Source organism: Podarcis filfolensis, assembly GCF_964270895.1.
Source record: "Podarcis filfolensis genome assembly, chromosome: 8".
NCBI classification, from domain to species: Eukaryota; Metazoa; Chordata; class Lepidosauria; order Squamata; family Lacertidae; genus Podarcis; species Podarcis filfolensis.
The window spans coordinates 41,753,230-41,772,016 of NC_139611.1; the positions used below are offsets into that span (position 1 = coordinate 41,753,230).

The 18,787-nt window shown below is 44.1% G+C and overlaps 1 protein-coding gene across 2 annotated transcripts in view; it reads left to right on the forward strand.

Annotated features, from left to right (window-relative positions):
- The window catches only part of CA5A (carbonic anhydrase 5A), a 35,549-nt gene extending 17,841 nt beyond the window's left edge, over positions 1-17,708 (forward strand). Inside the window, exons 1-7 of one of the 2 annotated variants that reach the window (XM_083626362.1) lie at positions 805-1,102; positions 3,065-3,262; positions 10,676-10,794; positions 11,124-11,219; positions 12,282-12,344; positions 13,321-13,476; positions 15,169-17,708. In XM_083626362.1, the coding sequence (XP_083482488.1) occupies positions 955-1,102; positions 3,065-3,262; positions 10,676-10,794; positions 11,124-11,219; positions 12,282-12,344; positions 13,321-13,476; positions 15,169-15,378 (990 nt within the window). In that variant the 5' untranslated portion in view covers positions 805-954 and the 3' untranslated portion in view covers positions 15,379-17,708. Of the gene's footprint in view, positions 1-804; positions 1,103-3,064; positions 3,263-10,675; positions 10,795-11,123; positions 11,220-12,281; positions 12,345-13,320; positions 13,477-15,168 lie in introns of those variants that run through there. The other variant, XM_083626363.1, reaches the window with a different exon arrangement.
- The last annotated feature ends 1,079 nt before the right edge of the window (positions 17,709-18,787 follow it).

Genomic DNA, 18,787 nt, shown 5'->3' on the forward strand with positions numbered 1-18,787 from the left:
ACACATATTAAAGGACAATACAAAACAATACATGAACAAACAAACATATAAACACGTATAATTTCTTAACCTTCTTTTCTTAATCTCATTTCCAGGGAAGAAAGGGAGGATCAAATTGTCTGTATACTTCATTCGCAGTATATAGTTTTTCTATAGCCCAGAAATGAAAGACTGTGTGTTTGGACGTTAGCCTATATAACGTTGCCTATAAAATAGTAGAAGGGGCAGTTAGTACAGCGTTTTATAGGCCTATAAAACAGCTGCCTATGAACAGTCAGTCAGTGGCTTGAGCAGGCGCAGAGAAACTCCCTTTCCCTCCTTGGGTGAGAGCTTTCGCGTGCCTTTTAAATTCCTAGTATTGTAATCATTTAGAAATTTGCATCTGATACACATCTGACATTAGCAAGTGATAATTTCATCCAAATCTCTCCCCCCCCCCCGCACCACGCCGTGCCTAAGTGGCCGCCCTCTCTCCCCCACGTTAACACCTCAATCCTTATTGGTGTCTACTCAGGAGTAAGCCCAACCGGGTCCCTGAAAGCGCTCCAAGCCATCCGATCATCAGACAGATTAAAAACGTTGCAGCGCCTTGTTATCTCCCTCGCCAAATCTCTTAATAAAATGGGCCTCGAGGGGATGGAGGTGCCCCGCTCTCTCCCTTAGGTTTCTCCAGTGCCACCTGCGCCGAAACCTGCACCCGGATCGAGCCGGGAAAGTTTCTCTCGCCCGCCAACTCCGGCGCGGAGCGTTTATGGCGCCTGCAGGCGGCGAGCGGGGAAACGACTCTGCCGTCCCTCCCAGGATACTTTCGCCCGCTGGCGGCCGCGGCGCTTTGCCGGGCGGAGATGGTGGGCGAGGCCCCGGAAGGGGCTGGCTCGGCTGGGCCGGCCGAGGACTGAGGGAGCCCTTGGCTTCCAAACAACGCCGCCGCTGCCTTCTCCTGCCGCCTGGGCCATGGCTCGTCGTCTCCTGCCGCCGCTGCTCCTCCGCCTCGGCAGGGATCCTCGGCCGGGTCCAGCCGCCCTCCCCGTCCGCCGCGACGGCGGCGGGGTGAGGCGGTGCAGCTTGGGCGCCTGCGCCTCCTACCGCCTCCGGGACGGCGGTGAGTGACACACCCCGCGGCGACCCCCCCCCGAAAAGAGACTCCCTCTCTTCTCTCTGCAGGAACATTCCCTCCCCCCAAAAAATTATGGCCTCTACCTGGGGTCGCATAAGGCCCTAATATTTCCCCTTCACCCCCTCCCCATTTCTTTCCCCAGCTGTCCACACCCTGCTTATTATCCCCCTCCCATGTTCCTTTTCTCATTCTCTAATAGCCCTCCCCCCCACACACAATAGGGTTTGCTTTTTGCGTAGTTAGGTACAACCCTAATGTACTATTACAGTCTCGCCCCTGCCCAAAACACCCCTCTCAATTCATTCTCCACCTGTCCCCACCTTAAATCTTTTTCATTTCTGATTTGCTTCTTTGAACCCCAGTGGTTGTGCCCTTTCCCTAGCACCCCAATATTGTATGATGGATTATTGTGTGGACTGCTTGTTTTGTATTCTGTACACTCTGCTGTTGTGTATACAGTATGTACATTATTATAGCATCTATACCATACCTTTCTCTTAAGGAGTTTCCAAGGTGGCATACATGGTTCTCCTCATTTTATCCTCACAACAGCCCTGGGAGGTAGTGACAGGCTCAAGGTGACCCAATTGCTATATTACTGAGTTGGGACTTGAACCCTGGTTTCTCCCAGGTCCTAACTGAACACTCTTAACAACTACACCACACCAGGTCTCATTAGGTAAAGGAGGAGTTAAAACTTTTTGATAAATTAAATCGCAACACACTTTGCACTGTCCTTCCCAGTTTCTTCCTCACCTGTTTGCACCCACTTCAGAAACCCCCCAAGTCCCAACCTACTAGTCCATGGTTTCATAGCAAGAGCACAGCAGGGCCTTTGGGAAGTGGCTCCCTTTGGTCTCAGCTGGTCTTTGCAGGGAAAAGTCACAGAGCCGTACGTCCTGATGTCATCTTGCAGAGGACAGTCATCTGGGGGAGGGGATGTATAATGTGGGGTGACCCAAATGCACACCCATAGTTCATTTGTTGTTCACATCTGGGGTCCCCCCATACTTTTCAGCATTTCGCAAATGCAACAGTTGATTGGAAAAATGGATCATGGATTTATCTCAAAGGGGACAGTCCCCTAGTCATGGGGTTGTACAATATGAGGATAGTGGAACTGGTTTGGCTGCACTGGGTGCTGGCACCTCAGGATATAGAATGGATTGCAAGAGATGGACTGGGGTGTAGTGCTGAATGTTAGCGTTGCACACGGCGCTGCTGAAATCTGAGAGCCCCAAAGTCTGCCACTTGCTGGAAGTCTCCTTCAACCATGCTCCATACTCAGTTGTCAGACTTTTCTCCCCAGAGCAGCTTTCCTTTCCTTTGCACTGACATCTAGGCTTTCTTGGGAATTGTGCTGATATTTAGCAGTGGCAGGAAAGACCACAGATTAGGGAATGATGTGACAGCGTATCCGACTGTTGAAAGCAATTGCATTAAAATCAGTGCAGAAACCTAAAAGAATTATTGGAGAATGCAAAGGTGTTGACTACAGTGTGAGGGAGCATCAGGTTCAGGGCGGAGTTAAGGTGCAAATCTAACTGCGGCTTCTCTGTGTGAATCTGAATTGCAACTGTTTATTCCTTTCATTGATAACTTTTGGAAGCAGGCTGGCTTAGAATATGGTTGCCAGCTGGAAGGCTGTCACCAGGATCAAGAGAAGTACTTCAGGCAAGCTGAAGAGCTTCCCATCACTTGGTGGGATGTTTTGAATTTTCAAATAGCTACGTTGTAAACTGCTTTTGAAACTCCCCTTCGTTTCAGAACTGGGCAAGTGTTGTTTTGCAGCCAAAGACCCCCTGGACATGCAGAACAACTTGGATAATTGTTTGCACTGTGGCCTACTCTTCCAAGCAACTTCCATTGATCAATCAGCCTAAAACATATCTGTGAGTTCCATACAGCTTATGAGAAATTGCCTGTGTCCTCCTCTTCTTCTTCCAGTACATCCGCTGTGGCAGAGCCCAATTACAATCCCGGGGGGCAGCCGGCAATCTCCAATCAATATCCAGTGGAGAGACAGCGTCTATGACCCCCATCTTAAACCCCTTGAAATACGCTACGATCCAGCCACTTGCCTCCATATGTGGAACAACGGATACTCGTTCCTGGTTGAGTTTGAGGATACCACAGACAAATCAAGTAAGACTTAGGGGGATGACTGGCATCATAGGATAATAGCTCCGTGGTAGAGCACTTGCTTTGTATGCCTGATGGCTTCTCCAGCTAGGGCCGGGAATGCCCCCTGCTTGAAACCCTGAAGAGCCATTGCTGCCAGTCAGTGTAGACAATACTGAGCTAGATGCACCAATGATCTGGCTTGGTGTAGAGCAGATTCCTAAGACCCACTGGTCCTGCTGTTAAGTTCTGGCCTAGCAGGCACCTTTCGCCACCCCTCCAGTTGGCAAAAGCTAAGTACATTGGCAGACATTTCTGCAAGTTATTTCCCATTGCCCTAAATATCCGGGCAAATATGTGTCATGTGAATCCTTGCGAAAGTTGATCCACATCTTTAAAATACGAGTGACAATCGCCCTGCTAATTTGCCAGGGTAAAAGCCGGGTGTTTGGTCCGGAGATCTATATTCAAATCTCTGCTTTCTGCAGCAGGCCGATTACGTGGCTCTCCTGACCCCAGAGCCCTACCTTTCAGGCCCCTGTACAGATGAGAATTGTATCACATTTTATACATGAAAAGGGCCATATAAATGTTCATGAGTGAAGTCTGTGGGTGGAAATTCTTAACTAATCCTCTCTCTAAGAAAATTAATACAGTATCTAGTTTTGACTTCCAGTCTCTGTGAATCATTATAATTGAGGAAACAGGAATAGTGTATTACATGCGTAGCGAACTTGTGGCCCTCCAGATGTTGTTGAACTGCAACTCCCATCAGTCACAGTCAGCATGGTTCAGGGATGATGTGTGTTGTAGTTGGGGGAAGGTCACAGGTCTCCCCATCCTTGGTTTTTGAAAAACTATGCATATTTACAGTACATTCAATGTAGGAACTAATCCTTAACAAAGACTGTTTCCTGTTATGTATGTATTACATTTTAACCACACACATTCTTCCTCCATGGAGCTCAGGGCAGCATAGATGGAAACTTCCTCGTTTTTTTTATTCTCAGCAACCCTGTGAGGTAGGTTAGGGTGCAACACAATAACTCAGAGAACTTTATGGCTGAGCAAGTTTTTCCGCCAGGGTCTTAGTTAAGCAATCTTAGTCCCGTAGTCCAGCAATTACTCTTTTTTGCTATGATTTCCATGAATTTTGTCTCTTGGCTAAAATTCACTCCAACTGTAATCCATACAAGACTTGCGGAGCAGCTGACATTCTTTATTTGGATGCATTTTTTTCATTCTTTTGGATGCTTTTTCATTCAACTTTTACCCATTCATTTTTGTAGAGGAAGCCCTTGAGAAGGTTTCATGTGTGCATGTTCCCAAATGAATAGTATAACACTGGCATTAAACATTAATGAAATAAAAGGTTGTTTATCACTTTGGCTGCATTTCACAGATAAGCTTTTGAATAATGTACTTGGAAAATATCTAGAAGGCAAGATAGGTGCTTGGTTCTAGCAAAGCACCTTGTTCTCTGGTTCCCCTTGGAATTGTATTGAAACCTCAGTAAATTGAAGGAAACTGAATATAGCTGCCTTCTCTGGCATTGGAAGAGCTCTTTATTCTTCCTGAAAAGAAAAGTCAGGTTTCGTTAGCTCACTTGAACCAAGTGCTCTGTGCTTAATGCTGTAATGGTTATTTTAATTTTAAACAGATAAGACAGAGCCTCAAAAGCTGTACATTGATAATCTGTTTAGCCAATAACTAACATTGTGGTTGCTGTTAGTGATGTGTGGTTAGAACACTTAGCAGCACTCATTAAGTAAGTTGTGTGTTACACAGTACTTGGATTAAGTCCAGTTACCTGAGTAGCCATTATGCAAAGAGGATGTTTAAATTAGAGAAGGGTCATAGCCCTGCGGTGGGATACATATTTTCCATGCAAAAGGTCCCAGGTTCAAGTCCTGATGTAGGGAAATTCCTCATACCAATTAAAGCTGCTGCCCTCCGGTGTTGACAGTACCGAGGTAGATGGACTAATGATTCTATAAGGCATCATCCTAGTGTGGCCTCACCTGGATCCAATTTATGAGTCATAGGTTGCCCATCACAGCACTCTTTAAGAAGCATAATCGTTCTCTGGTAATAACCTCCCTGGGCTGAAGCTTACAGCTTGTGTTTGGGTTGTATCAAGTATCTTAAGAAAGCTATTTTAGGTACTGCAGTTCCTTTTTATGGCTTCTCTTTTTGCTTGTCTTGCAGTTCCAGAGCAGGAGAGGTTAAAATTGTAGTGTGTACTAATAGTAACAGGGACGTGGGTGGCACTGTGGGTTAAACCACAGAGCCTAGGACTTGCTGATCAGAAGGTCGGCAGTTCGAATCCCCGCGACGGGGTGAGCTCCCATTCCTCGGTCCCTGCTCCTGCCAACCTAGCAGTTTGAAAGCACGTCAAAGTGCAAGTAGATAAATAGGTACCACTCAAAGTGCAAGTAGATAAATAGGTTCTGGCGGGAAGGTAAACGGCGTTTCCGTGCACTGCTCTGGTTTTGCCAGAAGCGGCTTAGTCATGCTGGCCACATGACCCGGAAGCTGTACACTGGCTCCCTCGGCCAGTAAAGTGAGATGAGCGCCACAACCCCAGAGTCGGCCACGACTGGACCTAATGGTCAGGGGTCCCTTTACCTTTTTTACTAATAGTAACATTGCCATTTAGCTACAGTGATGGAATTCACAGAGCCATGTTTGCGAGAGGATGAGCTGTGGATGTAGCTCAGTGTTAGAGGGCATGCTTTGGATGCAGATGGTCGCAGACTCAGTTCCCTGTAACCTCCACCTTAAGAAAGCATCCTGGAGGGTGGGGCTTGAGAAACGTCCACCAAAATCCTCAGACAGCTGCTAGCAGTCAGAGTAGACCATACTGGGCTAGGTGGGCTCATTCAGCATAAGACAGGTTTTTGTGTTCATGCTGGTGTATAAATATATGTAGATAACTATGCAGGCAATTAAGGGTATACTCCCTACAATGGTCTATTGAGGTTTGTTTTTAATTTGTTTTTACTTTTTTAACTTTTTATGATTTTATTGTTTGGTTTGATGTTTGCATACTGTTGTAAACTGCTGTGATACATTTTTACAATACAGCAGTATAAGTAAAAACATTAAAATTGTGTTGGGGATCTCCTTAAGCAGGCTTCTAATATATTAAACATGGACAAGAGATACTAGACAAGGTTGATAGATTTACTAGCAGAAAGCAGCACCTTTGCTTTGCATTTCCAAGATCTCTCTTCTATCTTAGCATCCTGATATGACTCACTTTTCCCATTATCCTGCACACTGTCCCTTGGTTTCTGCTAAGAGAAATTGCACAGCGGTCCCTCTCCCCAACCCCCACCTCCAAATTTGATGATTATCATAGCTGTGGCTGACTTCAGACACCACCCTCCTTTCCTGTTCCTCTGCATTCTCTATCTCAGCCTTCTCGCTCAAGTTTCCTAGCCTTCCTTGAGGGTAACTTTTGCTGTATAAATTTCAGCTGCTAACATCCGCCGGTTTCCATTGAAACGCTTTAGGTTTGCTTTGAAGTCATTCTGATCCACGTCACTCTTTTCAATCTAATCATTATATGCCTATAACGTCTCCCTCTTTTTAAATATCTAAGCAGAGACAGCTGCTAGTGGTGATTCTTATATGCTACCTCTGCTGTCAGAGAGGCATTTTGCCTCAATACCAGTTGCTGGGAATTGCAGGTGGGCAGAATGCCATTGCATTCTGGTTCTGCTTTTGGGTTTCCCATTAGGGTATCTACTTGGCCACTGTGAGAGCAGGATGCTAAGATTAGATGGGCCATTGGCCTGATCCGTGAGGCTCATTTTACAAGACAATAAAATGAAACACATTTGTGCTGCTGGCATAAAAATGTCTTGACGTGCCTGATAAGCATCCAGCCAAGTGTCATTTACATTACTCAAGCCCCAAAATGAATAAACATAACTTCCCTATGCTGCAGTCCACCTGTTGCAAACCCTGCTCATTCCAATGGGAGCGGGATTAGGAAGGGACTTAAATTATAGGCTTGTTCTTGCTTTACTATAATGCTTTTCTTCTTTGTGATTCTTTCTGACTTCTCAACATGTAACTTACTCTTCTTTCCCACCTGCTCCTGATGCTCTCTTCTTCCTTTGTTTTCTTTCTCCTTGCTTCTTCTGTCTGACAGTAATAGGCAGCTGCACAGATAGAGAAGAGGAAAAAGAGTGGATTAGAGTCAAAAAGTAAGAAGGAAGACAATGGCAGTAAACCGAATAGAGGAGCGTGCTTTTAAGAGAGGCGGCATCTGAGATGGGATCTAAATCAGATTTGTGGCGAGGATGAGGCTAGCTGCACTACGGGGAGTAGAATGAAAGCAAAGGGAGAGAGAGAGAGAGAAGGAAATGAGAAACAAAGGCATTGGACAGCGCAGGTAAGTGCTGGTGGTTGTGTGCACACTGTTGCCCTCTGGTGGTTGCTTTGTGGTGTTGGCGTCTGCTGTTTTTGGTGGCAGGCAGAACTTCCAAAGTGCAGTTGGGGCACCTCCCAGTGCATTGTGGGATTGCCAGCAGTTACTGTTTAGCAGTGCAATCCAAGCCCAAGATCTACCAGGAAGAGAGAACTTGGATTCGTCAGATCCTGAGCTTTCTCGGCTGAGCCGGGGCTGTGCCCAGTGTAAGTCCCCCACACCAGCTGGGCCAGAGTTATGCCGGCATAAGGCCCTCAGCTAGGCTCAGCTGGTGGAACGTAAGACGGCATAATATATGTCAGTGCAAATCCCCCAGAAGCGGTGTTCCAGCGGTGTGTTGGCACATGAAGGGGCAAGGAGAGACTTACACCTGTTCCAAACCTATTCCTTCACTTTGGTCTGTGACTGGAAACCCAGTGGAACTTAGCTGACAAGCAGTCAAATTTCTCCTGCATGGAGGAGTCACTTACGCTGGCTTTCTGTAATTAGGATTGTTCTGTCAAGAATATACAGGGGCTTCCACGTCTACACCTAGAGATACAGGCTATGGCGCAAAAGAGACCACATTCTATTGCATTTCCTCCCGTTCTCCTTAATTTAAAACTTTAGGAACGGCTTATTTAGCATGTGGTAGAAAACCAAGCATGTGGTAGCGACGTCGCTTTTTGACCCTTCAATGTTGGCGCTTCCTGTCAAGTGGATAAGGCATGAGAGGGCAGCAAGCAGCTCAGGAATTTTGCTCAGTGTCTGCATATGCACATTTTTTGCAAAATCACACTTGTTTTGTAGTCACGCATGTATAGAAATCGCTGAGTAATTTAGAGGTAATGTTATTGTTGTACTAGCACAGGGGTGGCCAACTCCCAAAAGACTGCGATCTAGTCAGAGTTAAAAACTGACTGCGATCTACCCTCTTTTTTGGGGTTCAGGTCAAAGTTGAGCTTTTTTTAGGCAGGAAAGCCCTGTTTTTGGGGGTTCAGGTCAAAGTTGCTGAGCTTTTTTTTAGGAAGGGGGAAGGCCCGTGGGGGGGGGCAGAGCAAAAATGTTGAGCTTTTTTAGGGGAGCCAAACTTGGTGAGCTTCTTTGGGAGGAGTCAGTGATCTACCAGTGTTCTACCACAGACATCCAGTGATCTACCAGTAGATCACAATCTATGGTACCTGTTGGACGTGCCTGTACTAGCACATTACTTAAGGACATGAATACTTATTTTCACCACAAGGGGGCAGTCATATTCAGCCTCATTTTCTGCTACATTCGTCCACAATTCTCTGCAGATGCTCACAAACCCTTTTCTCTATACATCCTGGAGGAAAGTGGTTTTAGTTGTGCAGGGCACAATGTCTTATGTTTGGGCTCACCTAGGTAGGTTACCCCTTTTTAAAGTCAGCCAAAGGAATAGCCACTAGCAAGTAACAGACTAAACACAGCATAACAACGTACCGCTTTCAATCTCTTACAAAGGACTTGGCGTCATTAAGCAACAGATAACTTTTATTAGGTTGTCCTCGTATGTGAGCCCAATGGAAGTTTCAGCCACCATCCTAGTGATGAAAAATCTAAATGGGGACAATGTAGGACTCTATTTCCGTAAGGAATTATCCACATACGGCAATTCTAACTTAGGCTTTTAAAATTGATTTTCTTTTAAAATTTAAAAATATATAAATACATTTGCATAAACTTACAGATTTGGTTGCATATCAACGTATAACTTACAACAATAAAATAAAACATTCCAAAATAATATCATTTTGAACCTGTAGACAGAGTTATGGGAGAGCATGCATGCCCGAGTAATTGCAATGACATTATGATGTGCAATAACATAGGATGTTTAGATTGGGGAAGACAGGCAAATAATTGTAACAATTCAAAATTATGTTTCAATATCCATTCTTTCCATCAATGGTTACATCTATTAAATAGAAATAATAGGGAGTGAAGCAGGAGGGATAATGCATGCACACCAGACCACATTGGATACTGTAGGTGCTGTCACACATGGCAATTCTCTTCTTCTGGAGCTTTTTAGGTCATGTGCTAGGTGTGCCAAAGATTCTGCATCTTTGGTGATGTGTATCCAGCAGATGTGTTTGACATTTGCTTCCATCGGAAAGAAGGAACATAACCCAGAAGAACAGTCCTTACAATCGGTGTTAAATTACCAAAGTGTTACTGCAGAAAACCTTTTCCAGAATTTTACTTTTCCTAAGCAAAAGCAAGTCATGAGAATTCTTGCATTGCATTAATGGCAATCTCTTGCTGCTACGGTGTGGATAAGAAATGTAATTTATCTGTGATCCCAAGTGTGCTTTACTATATGTATATAATGTGTTGGTCTAACTTCCCGGTAAACATGCCAGGCTTGTGTTCAGATGGCTCAGCTAGAACTCCAGGAATAGCTCTGTCTTTCATGGTCACCAATATTTGTCAGGCTTCCAGAAGCATCCCTGTAAGATCATGGGATCAATGCAGAGACTATGTTTGGATACTGTGGATGTAAGCATCCTATAATATCTCAGTGAGCCAGCCCAGAGACTCATATTTACAGCAGCAGAGAAGTCACAATGTGCATCTTCACTGTGATTTTGCAAGCCCTGCTGTGGTTTATTCCCCCTCTGAAGTGCGAACAGTTAGAAGGACGTTGCTTTAAGATTCTTGCCAATCGCGCAACACCCCTCCTCTCTCCAGCACAATGCACTTTGTGCACCAAGCCAAATCTTCTTCACTTCTGCTTTTGGCCTCTGTGTTGTTGCCATTTGATGCCATCCACCTACTTTCAGGAGAACCAGGCAGACTCTGCTGCTACTTCCTACTTGCCACGTGTCTCTAGATTAAGAGGGAGAGGGATGAAAGAGATACAACAGTGCAATCTTACCCATGTGTATTCAGAAATAAATCTCATTTATTTCATGGGCGCTTACTTTCAGGTAATTGTATAGGCTTGGGGCTTAAGTGTTGGCCTTCTAACATTATTTTTCCTCTTATCCAAGTTATTACAGGAGGCCCCTTAGAAAATAACTACCGGCTGAAGCAGTTTCACTTTCACTGGGGGGCCATAAATGAATGGGGCTCGGAGCACACGATTGACTGTAAGGTCTTCCCAGCAGAGGTAAGAGGATACTTTCGTGAGATTCTGGAATGTTGTGCACCAGTGAGTCTTACTCAGAAGTGTTCACAAAAGCATTTTGGGCCTGTGACATTTCCTCTGTGTTCTGTCAACGCGTGGAAAGATTTGGCCGGTAGCCATGCGGCCATTTCTCTTTTTTTGTGTGGGGCTGGGGTTGTGGGGTTGCTCTTGGGCAGCCAAGAGTAGAAGGCTCAGAACTCTACTGCAAGGTCTTTGAGAACCATACCTGATTCATTGCAGTTTTTGAAGAAAAAGATTGTTCCATCTCGTTTCTTCCACGGTTCTAAAATACGGACTGAATTTAATTTCAGCTGCATTTGGTACACTGGAATTCTTGCAAATATGAAAGTTTTGAAGAAGCTTTGATGGAAGAAAATGGTTTGGCTGTGATTGGAGTCTTCTTGAAGGTATGATGGTGGGAAGCCTGTAATCTTCCAGTGGTTCATTCTGAACTGCCACTTATAAAAGTGTGGAGACACTTCCTTACACAAAGAGCACCTTTAAGGCTGCACTCCTTTGCACATTTACCTGGGAATATGTCCAACTGAACTCTTCCTTTCAGTGGTAAGAGCTGCTCAGCCATGGAATGGGATACCTTGGAAGGTGGTGGACTCTCCTTCTTCTGAGATTGTTAAACAGATGACCACCCGCTAAGGATTCTTTAGCTGTGATTCCTGCATTGTGGGTGGTTAGACTACTTTACCCTTAGGGTCCCTTCCAACTCTACATTTCTATGATTCAATAGCACTTACATAGCTTAATATATTTTTAATCTTTGTTGGAAGCCGCCCAGAGTGGCCTGGGAAACCCAGCCAGATGGGCAGGGTACAAATAATAAATTTATTATTATTATTATTATTATTATTATTATTATTATTATTATTATTATTATTATTATTATATTATTATAGAAGTGCACTGCAAGTAACCTTTTAACTTTTTGTTTATATTACCGTAATAATACATCCTGTTGGTTAACTAGATCAGTTACAAAACCAGAAACCAAGGATCATACTGAGCAGGAAGAAGGAATAAATGGAGAAAAAAATGAATTATAGGGAGGAGGGAAGAGAGAACGGGGGAAGAGAGTGAGGACTTTTCAGCACCCAAACTGCATATGTGTCCTCTCTGCAGCGGTTCAATTATTGTACTGATTGAGAACTTCCAGCATTCCCTTGCATAGGGTGATGCAGTTGGTGGTAACAAATAAATACCAGAAAATATTTCAGCTGTGTCCGGCAAAGGCTAATGGCATAGTGCAACCTTTGCCAATCTGTTTCCCTGTGGAACTTTTGGACTACAACTCCCATCAGTCTCAGCCAACTGGGGCTGATGGGAGTTGTAGTCCAAAACATTTTCAGGGCAACAGGTTAGAGAAGGCTGACCTAAAGTCATAGGAGTGGCACTAAACCACTTGATCTCCAGATGCAATGTATAAAAACATACTCTTTCTCCCATTCCCTTCACAGCTTGGAGCCAATCACAGTGGGCTGCAGAAGTTAGTAGATGCCCTGCCATCAATTAAACACAAGGTAAAGAGAATTTTAACCTTAGATGCTGTTCAGTATCCATCTCACAAAATGCACAGGAGCAATCAATAGGTTTGCCCTGAAGCCAACCTGACGATGAGCATTCCTGGATGATGCATGTGCCTGTTGTGTTTGTGCTGGTGGCCTTACGGTGCCTGTGTTATGCCACAGGTGGCCTAGAGCACTGGAACCGCACAAGGCCTTGCTCCCACTTTGAGCCAGGCATTTGTTCAGAGAGTTGAGCAGTCTGATTCCAAGCAGAGGAGCCAGGATGTGTGTGCCATTCTCCCAGTGGCTTCTGGAAGGGCTGTAGCTCAGTGGAAGAGTGTCTGCCTTGCATGCAGAAGGTCCCAGGTTTGATCTCTGGCAGCATCTTCAAGTCGGGCTGGGAGAGAACCCAGCCTGTAACCCTGGAGAGCTGTTGCCAGTCCATGCAGACAATATTGAGTTAAGATGAGCCAGTGGTCTGACTTCGTATATGTTCCCTGTGTACATACATAAAAAGATAAGATCATCCCTGCCTACAGGCTCAAAATCTGACAGCAGTACAAAAGGAGCTAAGGCCTACTATATGTGGTGGGGATGCTGTGGTGGAGGACTGTATTGAATTGTGGCTCCTCTCTCCACGCTTGGTGCCTGAGGACCCAGGAAGACCAGTAATGCAAGCTGAGGATCCCATTACAAATAATCCTGACTGAATGAATTTATTATTTCGGTCACAGACCAGTTCCAGCTCACATACAAAATCAGAGAAGTCATGAAACACAATAGGGATACATTTAAATTATCAGTTCGGTATAACAGGGACAGTACAGATATAGCAGCAGTTAAAATATATAAATTAGATCTTACGCACTAAAATATAACCTGAAGTGTCATTTAAAACCTTAATCATGATGATATCACAGCTTGTTCCCCAAGTTTTAAGGCAATTGCGCAGAATAACCCAGACTAATCACTGATGTCTTGCATTTGCTAGGATGATCTCGTTGAGTTTGATGAATTTGACCCGTCCTGCTTGTTGCCATCATGCCCTGATTATTGGACGTACGCAGGATCTCTGACCACCCCACCGCTTTCAGAGTCCGTCACCTGGATCATCAAGAAGAAGGCGATAGAGGTTGATGATGATCAGGTAGAGCAAATGGAAACTCGCCATCTGTAGCTGGTGTATTGCTGGGGATGGATGTGGGAAAGCAGAAGGAAGAATGAGATTCTCAGCTGGGAAAAAGCTTTCTAGGAGGAACTTGGTGTCTTCTAAAATGTTGTGAATGCAACTCTACTTTATTTTCACCTCTGCAAGTGCAGTATAGAAAGCACATACTGCTGAATAATAACTGCAGACATATACAACACTGTTAGGCTGAGTTTATATGTGGAAAGGCAAATCTTTAAAACTTTGTAGTGTGTGTGTGTGTGTGTGTGTTTTGCAATCTCAAAGCTTCCCTCCCAATGCTAATTGCAGCTTCCGGGGAGATAGGGTTGCGGCTTTTTTGGGTGACTTTGGGATCATGGTGGGGTGGGGGGAGATTAAGCCCTCTCAGTGAAAATTGTCCGGTTCCTGTGTTAATTGTTTTGTAAACTGACATGATTGCAAATGGCATGTTGAGCATTACATCCAATTTGGCTCCAAGTATGAGCATTTTAAACAACGTCTGGTACAGAGAGAGACAGACAGATGATGAGAAACAGAATGAAATGCTTCCTGTTCCTAACAGTGGCAGCACAATAATATCACGATTGGAACAAGCAAAATCATACGGATTCTCATTTGGAAGCAATTCCTGCTTATCTCAGTGGGATTTACTTTCATGGTTGGGTCCTGAGGATTTCAGCTATTTCCCTCTTTTTAAGCTCAGTTCCTTCCTTCTCTAAAATAACACTTGCTTTTGTGGCACGCATTGGGCCTTTCCAGTTTCTATGGGTCAAATTATGTTTGAATTCTTTCACTAGCAACGGGCTTTTCACTTTTCTCCTTAGATTCCTTTTCCAAGATTCACTAACTCGGTACAGTCATAATGCTTAACCATGGTTTGCTTTCCTTTCGCCAAAGATGAGCATTGCATCTGAGTCATGAGTAAGAATTGATCACAAACCTGAGTGTGAAATTTGGCTTGTGATTAATGTTTTCTTTCATTTAAAGACTTACATTCCATTTTTGTCTCAGAAGAAGAGATCTGTGGTGGCCAATAGGATTCAGGTTAAAAAAACAACAAAAAGGCCAGTACAAAGCTAACTTAAAAATATATAACATAATCAGAACAACAACAAAGTAATAACTGTTGTTGAGCAAACCATGGTTAAGGCAGCTTCCCTGTTAACAGCAGCCTAGTCTTGCATGCCCTCTGGGTGCAGAGCTTAGCTAGTTAAGATAAACTGTGGTTGCTTTTGTTGCACATTTGGGATCTTCAGGGCCAAGACAACAAACCATAGTTGTGACTGCACTGGGCCTCTAACTTCTGGGTGTTTGAATCCTGGAAACTGGGGCAGCTTAAGAATGTAGGCTTGATTAAGAGATGGCATGCCGCCATCCTGCAAATGTCTAGGATTTGATAATGTTCTCAAAGGCTGACAAGCTGCAAGTGATAAGAGATGGATTTTGTCTCCAGGTGGCCAAGGGCAGCCCAGTCTCTTCTTAAACAGCTCTGGAAGAGAGCAGAACCATTAACTTGGGAATTAGAGTGTGTGTGTGTGTGTGTGTGTGAGAGAGAGAGAGAGAGAGAGAGAGAGACAGACAGACAGACAGACAGACAGACAGACAGACAGACAGGGACCAATTTTGTTTCTTCCCTAACCCTTTCTGGACTTTGCTCTTTCTCATTTCCAGCTTGAGGTGTTTCGGATGTTGCTTTTCACCCCTGCGGGAGAAGAAGAGCAAAGGATGGTGGACAATTTCCGTCCACTTCAGCCAATAATGGATCGTACCGTCCGTTCCTCTTTCCTAATCCAGCACCGACGGAACATTGAAACAAGATCAGATGAACAGATACATCATTCCCAGCAGGAAACGCCCCAGGCAGGGCACTTGCGCCTTTAAGGAGAGGGGGAAAAACATATACAAAGTTTATTAGCACTTTATATGTTTAGAATATATATTGATGCAAGGTCACTTACTTTAAAGGGTATTGGGTTTGTTTTGGGGTCCTTTCCTCTTCTAATGAGCTGCTTTTTCTGTAGCACAATAACCTGCTTTAACATAAACCCCTCCCACAAATAGCCATTCAGCGTATGCATCAAGTAGAATTCCAAGTTTTGTCATCAAGACTTCTCTATTGCAATATATATATATATTTGCAGATTCTCAGTTTCATAAGCTGTATGGTGGCAAAAGATGTCCCCAAGAGGACACATTCAAGGAAATACATAATTAAAGCATAGCTCTAGGAAATGGAGAGTTTGCACGAGTAGATGACTTTTTTTATGAATGGACTTGTGCTTATATTGGTACACACGGTCCAATTCTGTCTACCTCTGAGCTTTTAACTTTATAACAGTTATCTAATTTTTCACTGTATCTTTTGTGCCTACCAGAGGTGTTTGTTTTAGTTCTCTTGGATCCAGGGAATAAGCCTTTTCCACAAACCAGTGGATTTAAATGGATTCTGGATGAAATCCTAAGTGTGCTTCCTTGGAAACGAGCTCAATTAAGATCAGCGGGACCAACTTCAAAGGAAATGGGCATAGGACTGGGCTTTGTGTGTACGTACACATCAGTATATATTTACTGACATGGTTGGGACTCACACGTGTAGACTTCGTCATGAGCACACCTATAAATATATATTTCCCCCCCTACTCTGTAGGCTGATCTCAAGTCTTAATTGTATTTTTAAACAAAAGCCTGCAAAGCATTTGTATGAGCAAAAACAAGCCTCATCTGGGATCCATCTTCTGCTAAAGCTATCTTGAGATTTATCATGTGCCAGAATTAATCAATTGCTTTTAGCATTGCAGCCCTTTTCAAATCCCCCCCCAAATATCACGTAATAGTACTGAGGAGTGTTCTGTTACAGTTTCAGCATGTACATGTCAAAAATAGAAATAAATTGTTCTAGCAGTTTTGAAAAACAAGCTTCATTAGCCATGTTACTTAAATTATAGGGTGAACCGAAATCCACTTTCTGCAAGCATCAGTTTTTGTTTACATGTGTGCCCTCATTTTGGTCTATGCAAAAGTGGGATTAATTTTATGTTTCCCACTCGCCCACAGGGAGTGACTCTGTCTTCAGCACACGGCTTGTTTTCTGCAAGGGTGGTCTCTCCTTTTCAACCATAGGTTGGTGGGTCTTGTGTGCCAAATATAACTGGAGTATAGCAAAAGTTAGAATATGGCATCAGCTGTATGGATATATTTGGACCAATCTATTCTCAGAAACTAAACAGGGCGGGTGTGGAAAAGCTTTGGCCCTCCAGATATTGCTGAACTACAAATCCCATCATCCCTGGCCCATTGCTCAAGCTTGCAGGGGCTGATGGAAGTTGTACTGCAGCAACATCTAGAGGGTCCCCACACTTGGCTCAGATAGGAGCTCAGTTTGGCACGCACAATGGTTTTAATCCTTGCAGAAGGTGGCAACTTTAGGTTATGGCCAATGGTAGTTCTACCCAGAGAAGACCCATTCAAATGAATGGACATGACTAACTTGGGCCCATTAATTTCAGTGGGTCTGCCTAGTTGCATCAACCCTTTAATTCCACTTGGGCTGGTGAGAACAGGAGCCAGGTAGTTTACACAACTTTTAGGAAACGGAATTGGCTTCTGTACTTCAGGGTTGTCTTTTTGACTTGTCTTTTTGATAAATGGTTTATCTTCCTGACTGTTCTTATGCTTGTGTATTTATAAAATCTGCTATCATATATACCCCTTGTTCTGAATATGCTAAATGAATGGCTTTCAAATTAGTAATAGTGCGATGCAGTGATTCTGATTTAATTACTGTGTCTCCGTGTGGCTTGGATACCAGGCAGAAACAATTTATATAGGCTGTTAACACCTGTTTTCTAAAACAAAAAACCTCTGACACTTAAGTTGGTGAATTGGTTAAACACAATGCGTATTTACAAGCCTCTCCTCCTGTTGCCAGAAGTTATTCCAGTTTTATCCTCCTTTTAGGGAGGAAAAATGAACTGTTTCATTGTATGGAGAGCGCCTGTGACTAGATAAAAAATCTACTGAATTGCATTGTACTTGGAACGGAAGAACAATAACACACTGTGTTGAGAGCAGTACTTGCTGAAGAATAACGTAATGGTTCATTATGCTCCTGGACTGCATGAAACATGCACTCCAAAAGCAATCTGGGTGCTTTGAATGCCATTGTATTTGCCTGTTCGCTTGAGCAGTAACCATAAAGAATACCAAGCAAACTGCCTACTGGGCATTTTTAAAAAAAATTCTGTAAATCACTGGGGGCTCCCAGGGGAGATCTGGATGGAGGCTGGATGGTTTGCCTGGCCTCCTCCCTCCATCCTCCCAGTGGAGTGGCTAGTCTGTGTGCAGAAGCAGCGCATGAACGTGCTGGCACAATACAGTGTTGTGGGACCCCGGAGTCAAGCAGGGCTTTTCATGAATGCTAGGCCAGAGGTTTCTGAAATGGCTCAGAAGCATTTGAACCTCTCAAGATAAGAGAAGCAGAGAGCACTGATTTGCAAGCTATTCTGGGGGCATGTACAAGCCCATAGATACGTCTGCAAAAAAAAAAAAGTTCTTTGGCATCTCAGAATGGAAGAACTGGTTGCATATAAAATGGCTCTGAAATATGTGATAGGGTAAAGCTGATAAATGTCTGTACCATTTGCTTTTAATGGGGGAACCACGTTATATGCATTGCAAGGAATAAAACTCGCTTTGTAACTAGGCCTCAGCAATATTAATAATTTGACCCCGTTCTTCCACTCCCTCCTATTTTGACCCCTATTTTTGACAGATATTCTTATGCAAAAACATTCTCTGCCTCTTCTCTCCTTGCGTTTTCAGTGTTGGGTGCAACTGTACAAAAATGCCCCTCTCCAATCTTCCGCCTGACTCCTGGCTGCTATAAATCAATGTCTGGAAAGAAACTTCTACACCATCCAGTATCATAATGCCTGTGAAGCAGCAAAAGGGCCTCTGGGTGCAGCATCTTGCCTCTGGGTGTGTGGGACCCTCCATCAAATCCTTGCCCTGTGATAAAGCTGATGCTGTTCCAAGAACAGAACATGTCTAAACTGAAGCAAGTTCTGGGACTAGTGGAGATTCTTTGTTCTATACCAGGCATGTCCAACAGGTCGGTCGCAATCTACCAGTCGATCGCAGGACATTAATGGTCAATCGTGTACAATTAAAGAAGTAGGGGGGAAAGTAACTGTGCCTCCCCCCCCCAAAAAATGCTCAACAACAGCTTTGCCTCCCCCCAAAAGGCTCAACAACTTTGCCTGGCAATGACAATGGGTAGATCACTGCCAGT